Source organism: Colias croceus, chromosome 9, assembly GCF_905220415.1.
Source record: "Colias croceus chromosome 9, ilColCroc2.1".
In the NCBI taxonomy this organism is placed as follows: domain Eukaryota; kingdom Metazoa; phylum Arthropoda; class Insecta; order Lepidoptera; family Pieridae; genus Colias; species Colias croceus.
Genome location: NC_059545.1, coordinates 1,970,627 through 1,991,007, shown reverse-complemented (window position 1 = coordinate 1,991,007; position 20,381 = coordinate 1,970,627). Strand labels below are relative to the sequence as shown.

Here is a 20,381-nt window from a genome sequence, read left to right as displayed (position 1 = left end):
TCAATGCAATCTACTAAAAATAAATATATTTAAAACATGTTATATTAAATTCAAAGCTCATAACAAAATTATTACATCACACGCTCCACTTAAAATTAACGGTGTTGTATTAGAACATAAGACCCACGAGAAATACCTAGGTTTGCGAATCGACAGCTCTCTAAAATTAAATTTTCACATCGACCACATAAAAAATAAATTATCAGCACTTCTTAGATCTCTGCGTAATATTACTACTTGCATTCCTCATAAATTACGCCACACCATCTACAACACGTTAGTAAAGCCGCACCTAATAGAAGTATGGGGGAGTGCTTACAAAAATAAATTAGCGCCACTCCAAATTTTACAAAATAAAATCATTAAAACTATCTTTAACTATCCTTTTTTAACACCTACAAATAAAATCTACGACGACACTAAAATAATGAATTTAAAACAATTATACTTTTATAATACGTGTATGTTCATCCGCAAAGCGCTACATAAAAACATAAATACAAATATTATAATCTCAACATCAAATCGCCACTATCCTAATAGACGAGCTAGCTATCTTGCCCTCCCGAAGATCCGAACAAATTATGGAAGGCGAACGGCAACATACGTTTCTATAACGGGAATAAATGTCTTTAAACCTTCAAATGGCTAAGGCCGCAAGCGACCAATGGCTGAGCTCGGTGGGCTCTGATTGGCTCATTTGAATCGGATCAACAAGAGCTTAAACGCAAAAAAGGTGGATTTGTATAAAAAGCACGTAATTATTATTATTACTGATCGTGACACTTGTGGCTCCGTTCGGATCCACATACGGACGGTGGTGTGGCAATGGATCCACAAATACCAACCGGATCAACAAGTGAAAACGGATCAAATAATTACTAACTATATGGCACGTTTGATCAACATAGTGCCCGTGGAGATATCTATATATATATATATATATATATGTGGGAATAGGATAAAATATTAAGATGTATTTCATGATTACTAGTTTTATTTTTAGTCTGTGTTTTTCTATTATTTAATCTGTGGACATGTTATCTGTAGACTGTAGAACGATCTATGTTGTCTATGACTTGACTTTGTGTTTTTTGGTACGAGGTAATGGAGGATTGTTGAAATGTATTTTTGATATGTAACCGGTGTCTGGGAAATAAATCGATTGGGCGAATTTGGCTTTTCATTTACACCATCCCCACATAATTTGGGGGCTCGTCCGGGATACGGGATGGTGGAATAAAGAAAAAACAGACGAAGACTATGATGCCGGTGATTTAACCTGATTAAGAATTTACGAATTACGAACGAAGACTAAGATTTAAAGAAGCTTATGATTATACGATTACGACTTGAAGACTATAAAACTTTTTATTTACATTATTCAACATGCCGCCGAAACGAGTAAAAGATGATGATGATTGTGGTGAACCATCGCCGCGTATTTCCTTCAATGACTTAGAGAAATCAATGACGCCATTTTCGGGTGATGATGCCTATGGCATCGAAACATTCGTAAAAGATTTTGAAGATATTTCCTCTTTAATGCAATGGGGCGAAATAGAAAAACTCATATTTTCGAAGCGGCTTCTCGCGGGAACCGCCAAGCTATTTTTACGTTCACTAAGTGGGACCACCACGTGGGATACACTTAAGTCTGAGCTCCGTGAGGAATTTGGTAAGAAGTTGAACAGTGCAACTGTTCACAAGAGACTTTCATCTCGCCGGATGAAGATGAATGAGACTCATCAGCAATATTTTTTACATATGAAGGAACTTGCAGTACTTGGGAATGTTGAAGATGAAGCCCTGATGGAATATGTCATCGACGGTATTAAAGACAGTGAGTCCAACAAAAATATTTTATATGGCGCTTGTAACATTAAAGAATTCAGAAAGAAATTAGACATTTATTCAGAAATTAAGAAAAAATCATATTCACCTAATAAGATTCAAAGTAATTCAGTATCAAAGTCCATTGGCATGAAAATTCAAAAAACACTACGAGTAAAGAGATGTTTCAATTGTGGAGATTTAGATCATGAGTCGCCTAATTGTACTAAAGGCATTAAATGTTTTAAATGCAACTTGTTTGGCCATAAATCAACTGAATGTTCTAAAAGTATTAAGAAGAGTTTGGAAATTATGTCAACTAAAAATAATATTGATGTGAGACCTTTTAAGAAGCTGAAAATAAACAATATTGATGTAGAAGCCCTGATTGATACCGGAAGCGATGCTAATTTAATAATTATGTCTTATTTTAGGAAGATTCAAGGTGAAAAATTGTTATCTTATAGTTCAGGAACCACAGAAACTTTAACTGGAATAGCTGAAAAGGAAATTTATACAAAAGGATCTTTCACAGCAAAAATTGAAATTGATGATTGTTATTTTGAAACTTTATTTTATGTTGTTAATGATGGCGCTATCCCTGTCAACATTATATTAGGAAATCCTGTACTGAAAGAAGTAGAAATCAATTTTAAATCTGGAACTATCACTGCAACAAGAATATTACACCTTACAATGCTAGAGAATGAAAATGAAGATATCACAAATATTGAAAACAAAGAATATAAGAATAAAATACAGAATATTATAAAAGAATATAACCCCAAAAGATGTACTAAAGAATCAAATGTAAAACTTAAAATATTATTAACCGATGATGTACCAGTTTATCAGAATCCACGACGATTGTCACCTTTGGAGCTTAACATTGTTGACAAACAGATTAAAGAATGGCTTGATGAAGGAATAATAAAAACAAGTAAGTCTGATTATGCTAGTCCAATTGTGCTTGCAAAAAAGAAGAATGGAATGTTATGGAAGATTAAGGATGGAAATAAATTAATGGTTGTACCTAAGAAAATGAAAAATGAAATTATAAGAAAACATCATGAAAACGGACATTTTGGTTGTGTTAAAACTGAGGAATTAATAAATAGAAATTATTATATGGAGAATTTAAAAGAAAAGATTAAAACAAACATTGATAATTGCGTGGAACGTATACTTAATTCAAATAAAAGAGGAAAGAAGGAAGGATTTCTACATGTAATAGATAAAGGTGATTTACCATTGTCTACTTACCATATTGATCATCTACGACTGTTGACTCATCTGGGACAGATGATTCTGCAGGATGACCGTGTGGGAATAGGATAAAATATTAAGATGTATTTCATGATTACTAGTTTTATTTTTAGTCTGTGTTTTTCTATTATTTAATCTGTGGACATGTTATCTGTAGACTGTAGAACGATCTATGTTGTCTATGACTTGACTTTGTGTTTTTTGGTACGAGGTAATGGAGGATTGTTGAAATGTATTTTTGATATGTAACCGGTGTCTGGGAAATAAATCGATTGGGCGAATTTGGCTTTTCATTTACACCATCCCCACATATATATATATATATATATATATCATCCCTATAGTCTTCCTCGATAAATGGGCTATCTAACTTCGAAAGAATTTTTCAAATCGGACGCGCTAATCTTTTAAAATTAGCGCATTCAAACAAACAAACAAACATACAAACAAACAAACTCTTCAGCTTTATAATATTAGTATAAATTCGAAAATAAAGAGTTTCATAATATGTATGTTTGGAATCGACACAATAGTTTATCGTTTAGCTGATTTGTGATGAATTTTCCTGGTACGAAAGTTAAAATCATGAAAATATGTATATGGAAATATAAAACATAAATTAGTAATCTATGGATAAGACTAAAGTGATCAAACTAAAATCGCGGACGAATCCACAGGTTTCAACTAGTATGCGAAAAGCCTATAAATAAATAATACCCCCCAGTGGATGCCACATATTGTGCATTATTTAAAAATGGCGTAGTATTTTAAGAATAAAAAAAAAGTTTCGGCAGCGCAAATTTCGTCACCGGTCGGAGAATCCGGAAACCAGACGCATACTTTTGAATAGCCAAACGTATATAAACATTATACAATATACATACATACGTTCCCGTGTTCTCTTCCTGTATAGGTACGTGTTTGTAAAATAATTTTAAGAGAAAAGTTTTGACTCTACCTTTATAAGTAGAGTTACTTTATATGATAAATCTAAAGTAAAACTAGGTACATATATGTTTTCAGGTGTACAGGGTAATTAATATACCCGTGGCCCCGTCGTTGATGCGGCTTGACGGAACACAGTGGGGTTTTGGTCGGTAGGAATCCGACATAACCCACCGCCCCTTCCCCGGAGGCCGTGGATGTCTATGCAAGATTTCCCCCCCCCCCCCCCCCCCCAAAAAAATTATACATATTATATTATATATTTTAAAAATGTATATGCAAAAGCAACTCGGTTTCTCTGCCTGTCTTGATTGCGTGAATTTTTCTATGATTCCATAAAGTCAAACATAGTTATGAAAGCTTAAAGCTTACCTATATTATAACTCATATAAAAATGGAATACAATACCTACATCTAGTTATTAATCATCTTAAAAAAAACACATTTCAAACGGTTTAGCAATTCCCGAGCTTTCGCATAGCATTGACAGACAAGCGAAATGACTCGCCGCCGTGCCCGCGCCATAGTGATAATAAGTAGTGCTAAATCTTAGAACCTAGGGTCACTCACCTCAATGTAAAGGCTGAGTCTTAAACAATGCTATAAAATTACTGATAACGAACTGATTTTGAACGAAGTCATGCTATAAATTTAAGTTTCTTTACAAGAGGTATTCAGTTTATTTTAATGGAGTATGATTACAAGTATGAATGAAAAAATTTGAACATTATAAATTTTGTTTTTAATTATATTATCTAAGAATAATTTTTGAATTTTTTTTTAGAACATTTTCTCCGTCTTACTGCTTGCTAAAAATAGGTGTAAGTATGGCAGTGCCGGATTAAGCCAGCGCGGGGCCTGTAGCAAATTCTGTCAAGAGGCCCTTCGTTTGCTATAGTTTCTCAAGTTAAAGGGTATTAAATAAAACTGTACGTACACGGTACTTCTGTGTGGGTGTTATGTTACCAGATATTGAAAATTTTCCCAAATTTTTCCCCAACTACGGAAGAAAGAGGGTTATGTTTTTCGAGTATATCTATGTATAATATTTATTTGGCACGCCCTGCAGTATAAACCGCTGAACCGATTTTGATTTATGAGGTGACATTGCAATCATCTGAATTATTATGGTAGTGGTGTTAGTGACGTTCTTCATAAATTAGCTGGCAGGGTTTAATTTTAATTTTAATATAAATATTTGTATATGATAATTTTTTATAATATTGTAAAAATTCTTTTGTTACATAAACGATAAATTTTAATTAAATAAATTACATAAAAAAAATGTTTCAAAATTACAATGATTACCTATATTATTTTTTATTTTCAAAATATATGAATGCGGATAGCGGTAGTTTTTAGTCTAGAACACCGGACTTTTTATTTTTAAAAAGAAAGAAGGAAGAAACCATTTATTCCAATACACACAAACACACAACAATAGCATTGTAAATTATGAATAATAGGTAACAGAAAACATAAATTTATGTATGGTTGCTTGCGCCAAAAAAGGAAGCCACTCAGGATACCTGAGGCATAATACCTTAACACTGATTTTCAGTGACACCTTACGACATCCACATTGTTAGCTGCTTTACTGGATAATAAATAAATGTAATTCCTGAATAATAATAATTTTGTCATATCCATCACGGAGTTCAAATGAAATAAAAAAACGACTCTGACGTTTTTAAGCTATATAAAAGTAACAAAAAAATTTTTTATTCCTTCGTATATATGTAAAACTAGCTTCCGCCCGCGACTCCGTCCGCGCGGAAAAATTAAGAAAAATTACGATTTATTTTTTTTCTACGTATTTTTCCGGGATAAAAAGTATCCTATTTTATGCCCAGGATAATAAAGTATAATTATACCAAGTTTCATCGAAATCGAACCGTTAGTTTTCACGTGATGCCTGAACATACAGACAGACAGACAGACAAAAATTTTTTAATCACATATTTGGGCTTGGTATCGATCCAGTAACACCCTCTGCTATTTATTTTTTCAATATTTTCAATGTACAGAATTGACCCTTCTACAGATTTATTATATGTATAGACTAGCTTCCACCCGCGACTCCGTCCGCGCGGAAAAATTAAGAAAAGTTAAGATTTTTTTTTTCTACGTATTTTTCCGGGATAAAAAGTATCCTATTTTATGCCAAGGATAATAAAGTATAATTAAACCAAGTTTCATCGAAATCGAACCGTTAGTTTTCACGTGATGCCTGAACATACAGACAGACAGACAGACAGACAGACAGACAGACAGACAGACAGACAGACAGACAGACAGACAGACAAAAAATTTTTTAATCACATATTTGGGTTTGGTATCGATCCAGTAACACCCCCTGTTATTTATTTTTTCAATATTTTCAATGTACAGAATTGACCCTTCTACAGATTTATTATATGTATAGATATAGATTATTATTTGTAGGATACAAAATTAAATAAGCCAAATAATCTACAGAGAACTTGTAAAACGATGTTTTATCTTTTTTTTGTTTTCGGGAACAAATTTTACAGCGTTTTAATATCACAAGACAGCATTTTTTTACTAAAATAGCAAACCCCTTTCGACGTATTGCATGACACTATAATCGCTATAGCACTGACAGAGGTTCGTATTCGTTTTTGATTTCGTATATTCTTTGACTAGGGCGATGGATGATTGTCATGCTCCATCTGCCTTTTATTTTGTAATCTAAGGTTTGATAGTCGATAGAATCCTATTTTATTCGATCGGGTTGTTACGACTTGCTCATTCGATGACAATTCCCCTGTTAGTTTTGCCGTGCTACCATCTTGCGTGTAGCGCAGTGCAAGCAGTACAACACAACTTTTGGTGTAGCCAGCGCTCAATTGTAGAAACGTGGTAAAATTTTAAATTATTGTTGTAGTTTTTGATACCAACGTTTCTCGTGGTAGGTACGTGTATTTTTTTTACGGTACGTGTATTATAAATTGATATTTTTTTACGGTCAGACAGGTATTAGACCGCGGGGCCCCCCGAGTCGCGGGGCCCGTAGCATTTGCTACTCTTGCTACGTGGCTAATCCGGCACTGAAGTATGGTAGGTATATTAATTATGATCTATACTAATATTATAAAGCTGAACAGTTTGTTTGTTTGAACGCGCAAATCTCAGGAACTACTCCGTCCGATTTAAAAAAATAGTGTTTTCTTCTTGTGCGACAAATCATGGAAAATAGATTAGTTTATTTAGCAGTAAAATAATTAAAAGCCTTTTAAAACTTGACATGAACAAACTACATATTTAATTTCGACTTTGAATTGGGGTTTAAAACGTCACATGTACACAAAGATTATTAGACCATCAATCGGGTAGCCACACGCGAACCGCGAAGAGCAAGATAAGCATCATTACATCGCACTACATACTAAACTAATTGCTCCAGATCCGACGGTATACAGAGACGAAGCTAACAAGGACTATCTGGGGCCCTAATTGAGTGCCCCAGGGCGCTAGATCTTGGTGGTCGATTTCCACTAGAAAATCTCGTTTGAACTTTGAAAATGTTAATAAATAAGAATAATATATTTATGTAAGCAGTGCCTTTTTTATTACCTGAATATGATTTTCAATTAGTGTACGTATGTATATTTCTTTGGTATGCGCTTGAATCTAAACTGCTTGTTGTATTTTAATGTAAGTGATGTCTATAGATTCGTTTTCGTCGGCAGTGTCACACTGGGTACATAAAAATTTTGTTTAATTTTGTTTTTATTTTAATACATCTTGTTTCAGATCCTTGTGAGGCCCTATTCATCAGCTGGGCCTCTGTATGTCTAACAAAGCAATTATTAACGAATACTGACTGGTTAATTCGGCGAACAGATATGTATCGATAGCATTGTATCGAGCTGTAACTGTGCTTCAACAAAACGAGATGTCATGCTGTGGACTGATACGTTTGGATCATTTAATTACTTTTCTTGGTATCGCTTTGGGATTAGAAAATTAGCGACCGCTTTGTTTTTTATTGACTGCTATGTAATGAAACAATTGGTTGAATAAATAAAGGTCCAAGTTGTGTTTAGTTAACCAAGACTCCTGTTAGAAAATGACAATACTACCACTGTTATGCGCAGGCTTGCATTGAAAGCCGTCGCATGCCAATGCATTATACACAAGCGAACTTTCTAATCAAACAGAAATTTTGCTTTTTTTACATTATAAATTAATAACGAAATTGCCTCTTATATTCCTAAATTCTTACCTATCAATCCTAGTTAAGTAGGTACATCGTTTTACAACGATCACATTTTGATTATCTTAAAAAATCGTGATCTGATCAAGGCTCAGAAGACTGATCCTCTATTTTTCAACAAGAAAATCAATCAGTGAAACTTATACTTAAAAAATCTACCCCATAACCAACAAAGGGCACATTCACAACACTGTTACCAAGGGCATGAATTACATACAACGTACTTTCTCTCGACCTAGGTTACATATATAACATATAATAGTATATAACCTGCATGCAATTGAACTGTATTTTATCAGACCAAACAGATCCGGTTAGAAACATTCACTTTTTGGGTTCCGTTATACGAGATTAAGTTAGAAATATACTCGTATAAATTTGCTAATCCTTATTTTTATTACTAAAACTTCGTCATTACTTCAGATGAAACAGTAATACCAGTTTTTAATTAATTAATCTTGCTAATACCATGTATTCAGACATGCAGCTTTTTATATCAACTTAATTTTAGGTATTATTTATAATGCCCTATATACTTTAGATGTTTTTAATTCTAATCTAATCTTTGATAAAACAACTAGAAAGTCAAAACGATTGCATCTATACTTAATTTTTAATTAATGTGTAATTTAAATAAAACTGGGAATTACTTACTACATCGACCCTGACATTATTACAGTTACCATCTCATAAGAAATAAAAATTGCCACTTAATAAAAAATTTAAAATATAATAATATACAGAACCCCGAATCGCAACAGACATTCAAACTTAACTGAATCCAGGTCAACGTTAACGAAGTTTAGCAAATAGCAATCAATATGAAAAATAATAATTGATCCAATACATTTGTCTTATCAAAAACTGATAACCTTACGAACGGTATACGGATGCTGTAAGTAGTTGTTTTGATCGCAAAAACAGCCTGACAATGTATTGAGATCGATAATTATTATTGAATTAAAAATTAAAAAAGTGCAAGTCGTACTCGCTCACGAAGGGTTCCGTACCTAAGAAAATGATTTATTGTATGGGGACAAACGTTAATATATTTATTTTTTAGTATTTGTTGTTAGCCTGGAGAGAGATAGCCAGACAGACAGCGGAGGCTTAGTAATAGGGTCCCGTTTTACCCTTTGGGTACGGAACCCTAAAAATTATGATAAAGTTAAATTGCTCTTAAATTTTGGTCATGCATTGAAAGTTGAAAGATCATTGAATATTGAGATAGTATTCTTTTATTAATAAAAAAAATTAATGCGGTAGGTACATTAACACACTATATAGCTGTGCCCCATGTATTCGCCCGTAACATTTCGTTGAAACTTGAGAATTTTTTTAGGAATAGAATAATATCGATCACAAGATGGGATTCGAACCCACGTTTTCCATTAAAGGCCGATTTTTCAATCCTTAGTTAAAATTTACCCGTAAAATAAAGTATTACACGAACATTTTAAAATGTCACCTGTAAACTGTCATATTATATACGAACAATTAAAAAACATTTTTGAAATGGTACTTTAATACGTTATTCGATGAATAAGTTAAAAGCAAGGATTGAAAAATCAGCCCTTTGGTCTTTTATTATATGAAAAAAAATCACATTTAAAAAGCATTTGTAAGCCATAAAACTGAACATCAAATACTCAAAAACCTTATTCAATCATATATTTAAAACGAAGAAATAACAACTAAGACTCTTTATTATTTTTATTATCATCACTACACACTATACAGTATAAAACAAAGTCGCTTTCTCTGTCCCTATGTCCCTTTGTATGCTTAAATCTTTAAAACTACGCAACGGATTTTGATGCGGGTTTTTTTAATAGATAGAGAGATTCAAGAGGAAGGTTTTTATTATATAATTTATTAGGTTTTAGTCAAAGCGGGCGAAGCCGCGGGCGGTAAGCTAGTTATAGAATAAGTTCATACTATAACTTACCTTAGAACAATAAAATATTTTATTAGTTAATTTACTTTCGATCAATATTATTTTATTGTTTATAATAAACGGAGCTGTAAAAGCTGCGCAAACTAACATAATAAAATCTATTTATCAACCTTTAGCTTTCAAACGTATTTGATACTAGCCGTGCCCTGCGGTTTCACCCATGCAAAAGTCTAGTAGCAAAAACTTTAACAACATATACCTATTTCACATCTTAAAAAGTAGCCTATTTATTTTATTTTAGAAATTTTAATAAAAAAAAATCTATTTTATTATTAGAATCCAATTGGAACTAAAAATAGTCATCAAAAAATCGCACAAGACATGAAAATTTATATGATTCCTTTATTAAAAACTACATTGTATTATCACTCAATTTATTGTTCACTAGCTTTCCGCCTGCGGCTTCGCCCGCGTTTTCAAATAAAAACCCGCATAGTTCCCGGTCCCGTGGGATTTCCGGGATAAAAAAGAGAGAGCCTATGTTGCTCAGTGAAGATGCAGTTTTCTAATGGTGAAATAATTTTTGAAATCGGTCCATTAGTTTATGCGTGAAAACCATACATACATACATAATTACAAACCTTTCCTCTTTATAATATTAGATAGAAAAGAAACACTGCAGTCATAAGCTTCTATTTCTCCAGACAGGAAATTTCTAATCATATCAAATAACATTAAGAAGTAAAGGCGTGAAAATATACGCTTTTTAACACCTGCCGGCGAAAACAAACAACCGAAATACTCCCACGGCTATAAAAAGTCGAATTTAATAACATCTCATACAATTATTGTTCAATTTGGACCGCTTTATGTAATAGGGAACAATTAATCACAACTAAGTTAATTGCAGCAAGTTAATTTTATTGTACGTGAGTGGAATTTAAATAAAACATGAAAAGAAAAACTACTTTGTATTTTATAGTTGTTTTACAAAAAGGTATCTTTAAAAATGATTATCTTTTTTTAACTTTCGCATAAAACCATCTATTGGCTGGATATCTAAACCTTGCGTGGCTTGCGTGGCTCGGTTAGTAATCAAACATTCGTAATTTATTTCTTACTTACTTATCTATAAAAATCTAAATTCGATCTATCGTATAAATTCTAAGATTTTCAACAATGCAGTTCCATCAAGAGGCAACTACACAACTAAACAACTTATCTAATATTTCATAGTATAACTATCTATGCCCACCGGTTTTACCCACGTCGTACATTGCATTAGCAATAGTTCATTTATTGAAGAATGATATAGGCATTATATAGCCTATCGCCTACTTCAATAAACAGCCTATTCAACACAAAAATAATTTTCCAATTCGAACCAAATACTTCCTGAGATTTTTGCGTTCGAACAAACTATAACCAAAGATTAACACTCTTACATAAAACCATTCTATTGACAGGTTGTGACGTGTGACGTAACTATCCGAAGCAATGCCAAGGCTGGAGTCGACGACCGCCGCATCTCGGCTAATTAGTGGAGCCACACGTTGGATTTGTTGAGGACAATGTGGGACTGTGGCTGCCAAACGTTTCGTAATAATGTATTTTAAAGTATAGCAATAATTTTTGGAAATATGTATAATTTATAGATAAATAGTACGTAGTACGAGTACAATGAAAAGGTGTTTCTAGTAAGACTCAAACACAAAATCAGAAACTTATACTACTGCGCTATACCACTGCTTTAGGATCATGAAATAATAAACTCAAAAAAGTGTTACGCGTAAATTCATAATCATTTATTAAAAACTTTAAAAATATATGAAAATCTGTACTAATACTAGCGGTCCGCCCCGGCTTCGCCCGTGGTACATGTTTACGTTTTCTCTCCATAAGAAGTAAGAACCATCCTCGTACTTCAAGGAATATAATAAAAAAAGAATTATCGAAATCGGTTCAGCCGTTCTCGAGTTATGCGCTTACCAACACATTTTGCGATTCATTTTTATATTATAGATTATAAAGCTTATGAGTTTGTTTGTTTGAACGCGCTAATCTGTCTGATTTGAAAATTTCTTTCAGTGTTAGATAGGCCATTTAATAGGCTATATATCATTACGACCCACAGGAGCGAAGCCACGCCGGTTAATTCGCGTAGCGCAGCTCGTCCAAAATAAAACATGCGCACGCGCACACCGTCCCAGACGTTCACACGCGCAGTCACCCTATCGTTAATCCGTCTTAATCAGTCACTGCCAAGCCAGCGGGCGTTTACCGTGGACGTTCATTTATTATGCAATTATGCGTATCTACCTGTATGTATGTGTATGTACACACCCGAAACTAAGGTATGCCACGCATGATCGGATCTGTTTTACATAGATAATTATCTATGTTTTTTGTACGTGTTTAATTTGTATTCCGAATTTCGTGGGCATGTGAGCTTTTTGTCAATTAACATGTATATGTGTGCGTAAATCGAATGTAAAACGAGTGGACAATTTAAGGCTTTACTTTTTAGCGGGTTCCGATAAATCTGCTTGATTTATTAAATTATTCTCAAGTTTCACGTGCAAGAATTCAGTTGATTAAGAAGAGATGAACTGGATCAGGAACATCGATATTTTTTATGTAATCCCGCACGTCTGGTAGGAACTATATCTAGACTTTTTGACACATGGGAGAGGCATGTTATAAAGCTCAAACTCTAATATTTGTCCATTCAGCTAGAATAATGTAGGTAGCTCTAATTCGGAAAGAGGATTCTTTAGAAAAGAACCGGTAAGAAACTTACTACCTACTTACTAACTTCAAAAAAGAAAATTAAAGGAAATCAAAATTGAAAAAGTGCTTTTCCGAAAAGCCGATACCTCGCACTTAGTAACGGAATATAAAATATATTCCGAGGCTTATGTTTTTAGAGAAGTTTTATTTTTATTCAGTTAAATCAGTTGACGAAAACCTGTAAAGAACAGATCATACACTTTGATCTTAGCCAAAAGGCCGAGAAGCGATAGACGAAAACCTATATGCCAAATCTGCGAATCAATCCTAAATTAAAGTTTTGTTAAATGCAAAACTAAAACACAAATGACAGATACTTTAAAGCTGGCTAAAGCAAGCTTATTGTTATGAAAGCTTATGTCATCCTACTCTATCCTCTCACCCTCTCACTATTTACTTGATTATTGCCTGTCACACACCTATTGCTGCTATCAGCAATATATACTTTTGACAGGATGTGACTACAATATACAATGTATTATGAACTCCAATCTTCCATCTCCCGTTAAAAACAACTTTCCACGTCACGTCGGCAATGACGCAGCAAACATCCCGGATACGCTAAAGCCAATTCGCACAGGAGTCGACCAAAGCAATATGTAAATGGTAGTCTCGGCCATCGTCAGGTGAAGGGCACGGGAGACGCTCACTGAATGCCAAGCCAGCTTCCTGTTCTTAGTTGGGCAACATCCGTTGATGTCATCCATTATTTTCATCTAGAAAGTTGGAGACGGAATGAATATATAATATCAGGTCTTCAAGCGTAGAGTGAACGGGTACCTACTAGGGAAGCGTACCAACTTAGACCACATCTTAGCTTTCCATCAGGCGAGATTGTGGTCAAGTGCTTTCCTATCTAGAATTAAAAAAAATAATTATTATGTGAGATACTCGTGTGTCATAGCAGCTAGGTTTCTATTAAAAAGTCTAATTAACTGAATATAATTTATTAAATTACGGCTTTTTCGAACTACGTGCTGATTGAAGTGAAGTCTGACTTGCAAGGAATATGAATAACGATTTTAATTATTGAATTAATTTGAGAAAATAATAACAAATGAAAGACAAATAAAGCACGTTGAAGCATATTGAGATACCTCTGATAACTAAGACACTTCTGACCTATGATATATAAAAGAGCTAGATACGTTACCCGCTCTCTATTTTGGCAAGAAAAAACTCAGGTAAGTGCCCGAGTTTCACTTAGTCACGCACCATTCAGCGTCGTGGCTGGACGTTCTTTTTGTATTTTAATCGGCAGTTGTTATTACGAAGTACATGAGTGAGACATGTATTATGTCTCGTGCGTGAGAGTGAAAGAGAGAACAACTGTATTGGTGATAATGCGTTAGTAAGTAGGTATGTATTAATTACGCTGTTTTTTAGTGCAATGATGTTGGCGTATGCCGCGTCTACTAGTATAATAGGTCATTGCTTCTGACGCCGTTATACTACGGCCACACTACCGTGATATGCCAATAATTATTGCCACAACTTTAACAACACCTAGGTGTAACCACGACTTATGGCCATAATTCTACAATGCCAATCAATATGACAAATGGCGGTAGGCAATAGCTCTGGCGGCGGTATTCTTTCGCACATCAAAGAAGATTACCGCCGTAATTATTGCGTATGCGGCCACACTACCGTTTGTCCAGTGTGCAATATGAGCTCACCGGCGACGCACGTATCGACCGAAATGGAGTGGTCAAATGAAAAAGCGCTCAATGGCGCAAATTTTGGGAATTCTTGGAATTCTTCTCTTTGGGATCTTGGGGATACCCAACAGAAGAACTATAAACATCGCAGTGTACACAATGATGCGTGGCGTCGGATCAAACAAAATTTATCATTTCCAAGTACAATAGATGATTTGAAAAAGAAAAAATCCTTTTTAAAAAGAAAGAATCCTTGATGAATTATTACAGAAACCATATTATATATTAATTATTAACTAATATTTTTTTTGCTGCGGTAAATGCCAATAATTACCGACATATCTAGGTAAACTGTAGTGTAACCACACCAGTTCATGCAGTAATTTAGACGGTAATTTAATGCCATAATTATTGCGGTAACAGCCCGGTAGACGGTAAGGTAGTGTGGCCGTAGCATAAGTTACGACTAAGAAAATTAATAAAACAAATCCTTAAGAATGTTAACATACATAGAATGTCCATTTCTTAAATCAACTAAATTTACATGACCACTAAAACTTAAAGTCCACACAAATAACGTTTACAATTACACCAATAAAATTTAATTTTCATTCAATTTACATCCATTCACGAATCAATATCATCAGTCAGATACAAACGAGTTTAAATAATTATGCAATAATAACGTTCTCTACACGAAAATCGAATAAGATGAAGTAAAAAATACATGGGAATAGAAACGGGTTTCCGTGCTTCGTGATAAACTGTCAAATGTTACCTTAAACTTGAAATACACGATTTGTTCTTGATAATGTTAGAACTTAGAACCTAAATCTGTGTATTAAAAAACTGGCGCCATATGTATGTATTCCAAAGTTTTTATTGGTGTTTTGTGATAGAAAATGCTTTTTGGAACAGTGGTAAGAGGAGAAGAGAATTTAAAAGAGCAGCTAGCACATGCGACATTTACCAGAATACCAGATATTTAAAGAAATAAAAGGCATTCTTACATTTCATTATTCATACTTGTTCCATAGATGGCAGTGAAGAAAAGCTCAGTCTGATTCTGCTTACAGGTGTAAAATTTTGTAAATAACTTTGATACTAATAGATTCATAAACATAAACAGGGACACTCTAATCCTTTTCTGATGATCGATTTAATATACATTGTTATCTCATTTATCCAAATCCAAAAGAAATACACTTCCAATTTGAATATAAATTTTAAAACGAAACGGACATAACGAGTTGAAATGATCCGACAAATTATCATTAAATATAATGTAATCCAAAAGGTTTCCATTTTACCAAATATTTCAATGGGAACCTAAATCGGTGTGTTTTTGTAAAAGGATCGTTTAATAAATGCAATATGGCCATTTGGATATTGGCCATTCTCAAAACAGTTACCATAGGTGGGCGAGACCCTTTCAAAACATACATATACAACCAAATCAAACGTCTAAAACCATTTAAGTATGTTGTTATCAAACTCAAACATTTATTTATTCAATTAGACTTCTTCGAGAAGCTCTTTTGAAACGTCATATTTTACATATTTTTAACATTTACCACCGGTTCGGAAAGCAGTAGGTATCTATGGAGAAGAACAGGCAAGAAACTCCATAGTTCCAAATATAGAATATATTAAGAGGCAAAACATTCCCATGTAATTGGATCTTAAATTTAAAAATGGTAATATAATACTCGACAAATTATTATCTTACACTCCTGTTCGTATTTAATGAGAGTCATATCCAACATTTCTCTTACCACACTTATAAATTTTTCCACGACCGTCATCTAATTTTCGTAATAAATTATTCCATTCCACACCCTATTCCAATAGGTGTTAATTATTGATTTACTTAACTATTAAAAGTACAAATAGTAAATATTAGCGTCCATAACTCCATGAATATTCAAAGACCATTCAATTTCCGATTTCACAATACAATTACGAGCCCTTTGGAATTTGTCACAAACGCGAGTTTAAGGTCTGACTGCACTTGGCGTATTTATTCAGCGTAGCGACTCGACGCGACACAGCTTAATATTCTTTCTATGTAATTGTATGAGCTACTAGCTGCTCCACGCGGTTTCACCGACGTGGCTCCATTCCTGTTGGTCGTAGCGTGATGATATATAGCCTATAACCTTCCTCGATAAATGAGCTATTTAACACCGAAAGAATTTTTCAAATCGGAACAGTAGTTCCCGAGATTAGCGCGTTCAAACAAACAAACAAACAAACTCTTCAAACTACAGCCAAATGTGACCAATTGACAAATACGTCGTGTCGTGTCGCGTAGTTACGCCTAATGAAAGAAAGAAAGAAAGAATTTATTTACCAAAGGCCAACAACATATAATAAAAGAAAAGAAATACAAAAACAGAGAAAGAGACAAAAGTGTGGCAGCCCTTTAGCAAAAAGGGGGCCAACTCGGTATTTAGCTGTGCCATCAACAGCACAGCACTGATTTTCAGTGGCCCCCTTGTTTGAAGAACAGCTACAGACCGAAATAGAAGAATGGAAATAATATTAATAAAATAAACAAATATTACACATTATAAATATCATACATATATAAGTACTAGCTTACCGACCGCGGCTTCGCCCGCTTTCTCTTAAACGATTTGAAATTTAAACTATCCTATCTCTCAAGTTGGATCGAACTGCACATGGTGTGCGAATTTTATTATAATCGGATATGTGGTTTAGGAGTCCATTGAAGACAAACATTGTGACACGTGATTTATATATATTAAGATATATATAAGCATAAGTAAAAGAAAATAGTATAGTAACGAAAATAATGCGGTCGGACCTTTACTATAAATATCGCATAAAACGGTTATGTGTTGATAGCATCGCGGTATGCGAACCGATACAATGTTGGACGTCCGGATTAAGGGCAGCGTCATCTTGAGATATAGACGATATTCCTTGTATTAACATTGTAAGTTGGACGAAGAGCAACAGAATTTCTTATTAAAACGATCATGTTAAACTAGTTTAAGTAATTTAGTCAAATGCAAATATAAGATATACTTAAATAAAAATGCGAGGTTTTTTGATGTACTACTCAAAGTTGAAGAAATTTCTGTACACACTGAAATAATGATCGTAAATGATATCATTTCGCCGTTTGGATACTTCAGTATTGCGCAAGAATTATTTAAAATATTCAAAACGATAGAAACATATACACATGAAACATTAACCCTAGATCACTACCCTTCGTCGATTCGACGACGCGTCACCAAAAAAATCGCTATAACTTTTACGCGCGCGACCGTATGGTTTTCTGACTTCAGCTAATCTCAGCCAACCCGTTGCGCTTGCGATGGACGGTAGTGCTTTATACGTGGAAGGTCTACACGCGCTGTTCCAGAAACCATGGCTCGTCACATCGACGAAGGTTAGTATTAACGTAACTTTTCGTACTATTTAGTTAAGTTAAAATTACGTTATTTTAACTTTTATAATGGTGCCTATTATTTTATTTTTTAGATACGATTCATACGTTATTTTTAGAAGTTGAAAGCGATGAGGAAAATTCATCTGCGAGAGAGCCTGAAGACCACATTGAGGCTGAAGAGGCATGAAACGGAGGGTGATGATGAAGTTTCTACTGTCAATAAAGAGCAATTTCCAGATCCAGATTATGAGGCAAGTAGTAATACATCTCCCCACGTTCTATTGAAGATGAGACACCTAGCACTACAGCTGACCCTAGCGATTTGATTATAAGACCATTGCGTACCATTCTTCGTGGGAAAGACAAACACATATTATGGTCATCACAACAGTCAAGGTCACAAAGCAGAAGACCTTCAAAGAACATAGATATATAGTACGTGGGCCTGTACGCTTTTTTCAAGATATTTTAGATCCTCAATGTTTTTCAAGTATAATTACTGGTGACATTACTGATACTCTGCGGAACTCAATCACATAAATTTTAAACATGCCAGGAAGAAACAATGTGAAAGTTATAAATGAGACTGAGCAAAGTAATGCTGCTAATGTACCTCCATAACAAAATAAAATAAACATATATGCTATATGTCCCTCCGTATAGCAAAGGTAGACCAAAAATAGGTGCACTAGGTGCAAAAAATCGTTGTGTGGGGAACACAAACTTGATGTGTGTCACAAATGTTTTAGATCCTAAGCTATTATCAAAATTATATTTTTAATTAATTTTCCAGACATTATTTTTGTAATTAATAGTTTATTTCGAGCAATTTAGAGGTATATATTATATGTACGGAATTTTTCAAAAAAAATAAGAATGTTCATAAAGCGTGTAAACTGTGATCTCATTTTGAAGACTATTTGAATTAAAACTATGTTAAAATAAATATTTTAATATTTTTATATGTAGATTAATACATTATGCTTAAAATAAAACATAACTACAAATATATTTTTTTAATTAAACCCTTAAATCCCCTCCAATAAACAGCGTAGTCGAAACGACGAAGGTTAGTATTAAACGTCGAAAAATAAGGTTAGTGTTCTAGGGTTAAACAGAAATAAGGTGCTTAACGATGTTTATTAAGACAATTATTGCTTAAACGCTTCGGAATTCACATTATGTGTGCCTGACAGCGACCTTAGCGAATTCGATATTTTAAGGATGTAATAACAATTTTAGGTTATACCATTAACATAAAATTGAATGGTCTGTGAGATTTGAACGTTAAATAGATTAATCCTCTTATTTTATAAGTCCAAGGTTAACGATTTGTCTGCTGCGTATTATGTCAAGTTTTATGATTGCATTTACTCTTCGAAGATCGACATCCTGTTAACTTTGTGACAAACTATACAAAATTCAAATTCGATACTCCAGTTCAATCGTTCTATCCTATCCTTGTCATCGCAATTTATAGCAAAACTGTGAATAAGCTAATATCCAAAATCAACACAAACGTACAATCCAATAATCCATCGAAGCCAGACAGACGGCTCTGTGCAAAACAAACACAAATACCAAACAAAGTGTGGGTTAGTAATACATCCGTTTTGTAATAAAAGTATAAAAATAAAATGCCCGAAACGGCCATTTCGAATGAGCTAGGAACCGGCGTAGCAACTGAAAACCACTTTTGATTTCAGCCAGCCTACTGATAGCCTACTGACGTGTTATGCTAATAAAATTACCTACAGTTCCGGTTATAAATGGAATCTCTTATTCAAGATGCTAACCACGCCGTGGGGGAAACAGCCATTATTTTTAATTTAATACACAATATTCTGATGTGGAATAAAATATGAACTATGTCCGTTGGACGAGTAACAAATATTGTTAAGTTAATCATATCTATCAAGATAATGTTATATTATTGTGCGTCGAGGAATGGTTAGGTATTGATACAAGAATAAAGAAATTTAACTGTATTCGTAAATTATTCTGAAACAATTTATCTTATTATATTTTTATTTCAATTTAAAATATCAATATAATTTTAGAATTAATATATTCTATGTTTATCTAGACATAACAGATATAAAATTAATATTTATATGATAGTTTGGTTTAGGTGACATTTAGACGTAGACTTCCGTATGCGTTCTACAATAACATTATATATCTTATACAACGCAGTTTCATCAAGATTTTCACTTATAATACCACAAGAGCTTCAAAATTATCGGGTATTTTCCGATAGGTTCGTTGCAAACAAATGAAGGAGTCAAGTTTTTAGTCAAGGTTAAAAAATTTTCCTGAAAAACT

General features: G+C 33.7%; 2 protein-coding genes and 1 pseudogene across 2 annotated transcripts in view; 1 reads left to right on the top strand and 2 right to left on the bottom strand.

Annotated features, from left to right (window-relative positions):
- Positions 1-20,381, bottom strand: part of LOC123694660 (tRNA dimethylallyltransferase) — a 200,436-nt gene that overhangs the window by 139,520 nt on the left and 40,535 nt on the right. The gene's annotated exons all lie outside the window — the stretch shown is intronic.
- LOC123694662 lies at positions 960-3,193 on the top strand. The gene is made up of 2 exons (XM_045640157.1): positions 960-1,843; positions 2,268-3,193. Exons 1-2 carry the CDS (start codon positions 1,390-1,392, stop codon positions 2,321-2,323), a joined length of 510 nt encoding a protein of 169 aa, XP_045496113.1. The 5' UTR covers positions 960-1,389; the 3' UTR covers positions 2,324-3,193.
- LOC123694710 lies at positions 13,025-13,202 on the bottom strand (annotated as a pseudogene).

What these genes read in the sequence shown, in the direction of transcription:
- LOC123694662 (XM_045640157.1), top strand. Translation starts at nt 1,390, where the DNA reads ATGCCGCCGAAACGAGTAAAAGATGATGATGATTGTGGTGAACCATCG. An exon ending in CATCGACGGTATTAAAGACA is followed by an intron (nt 1,844 to 2,267) that starts GTGAGTCCAACA and finishes GTCTTATTTTAG; the next exon opens with GAAGATTCAAGGTGAAAAAT.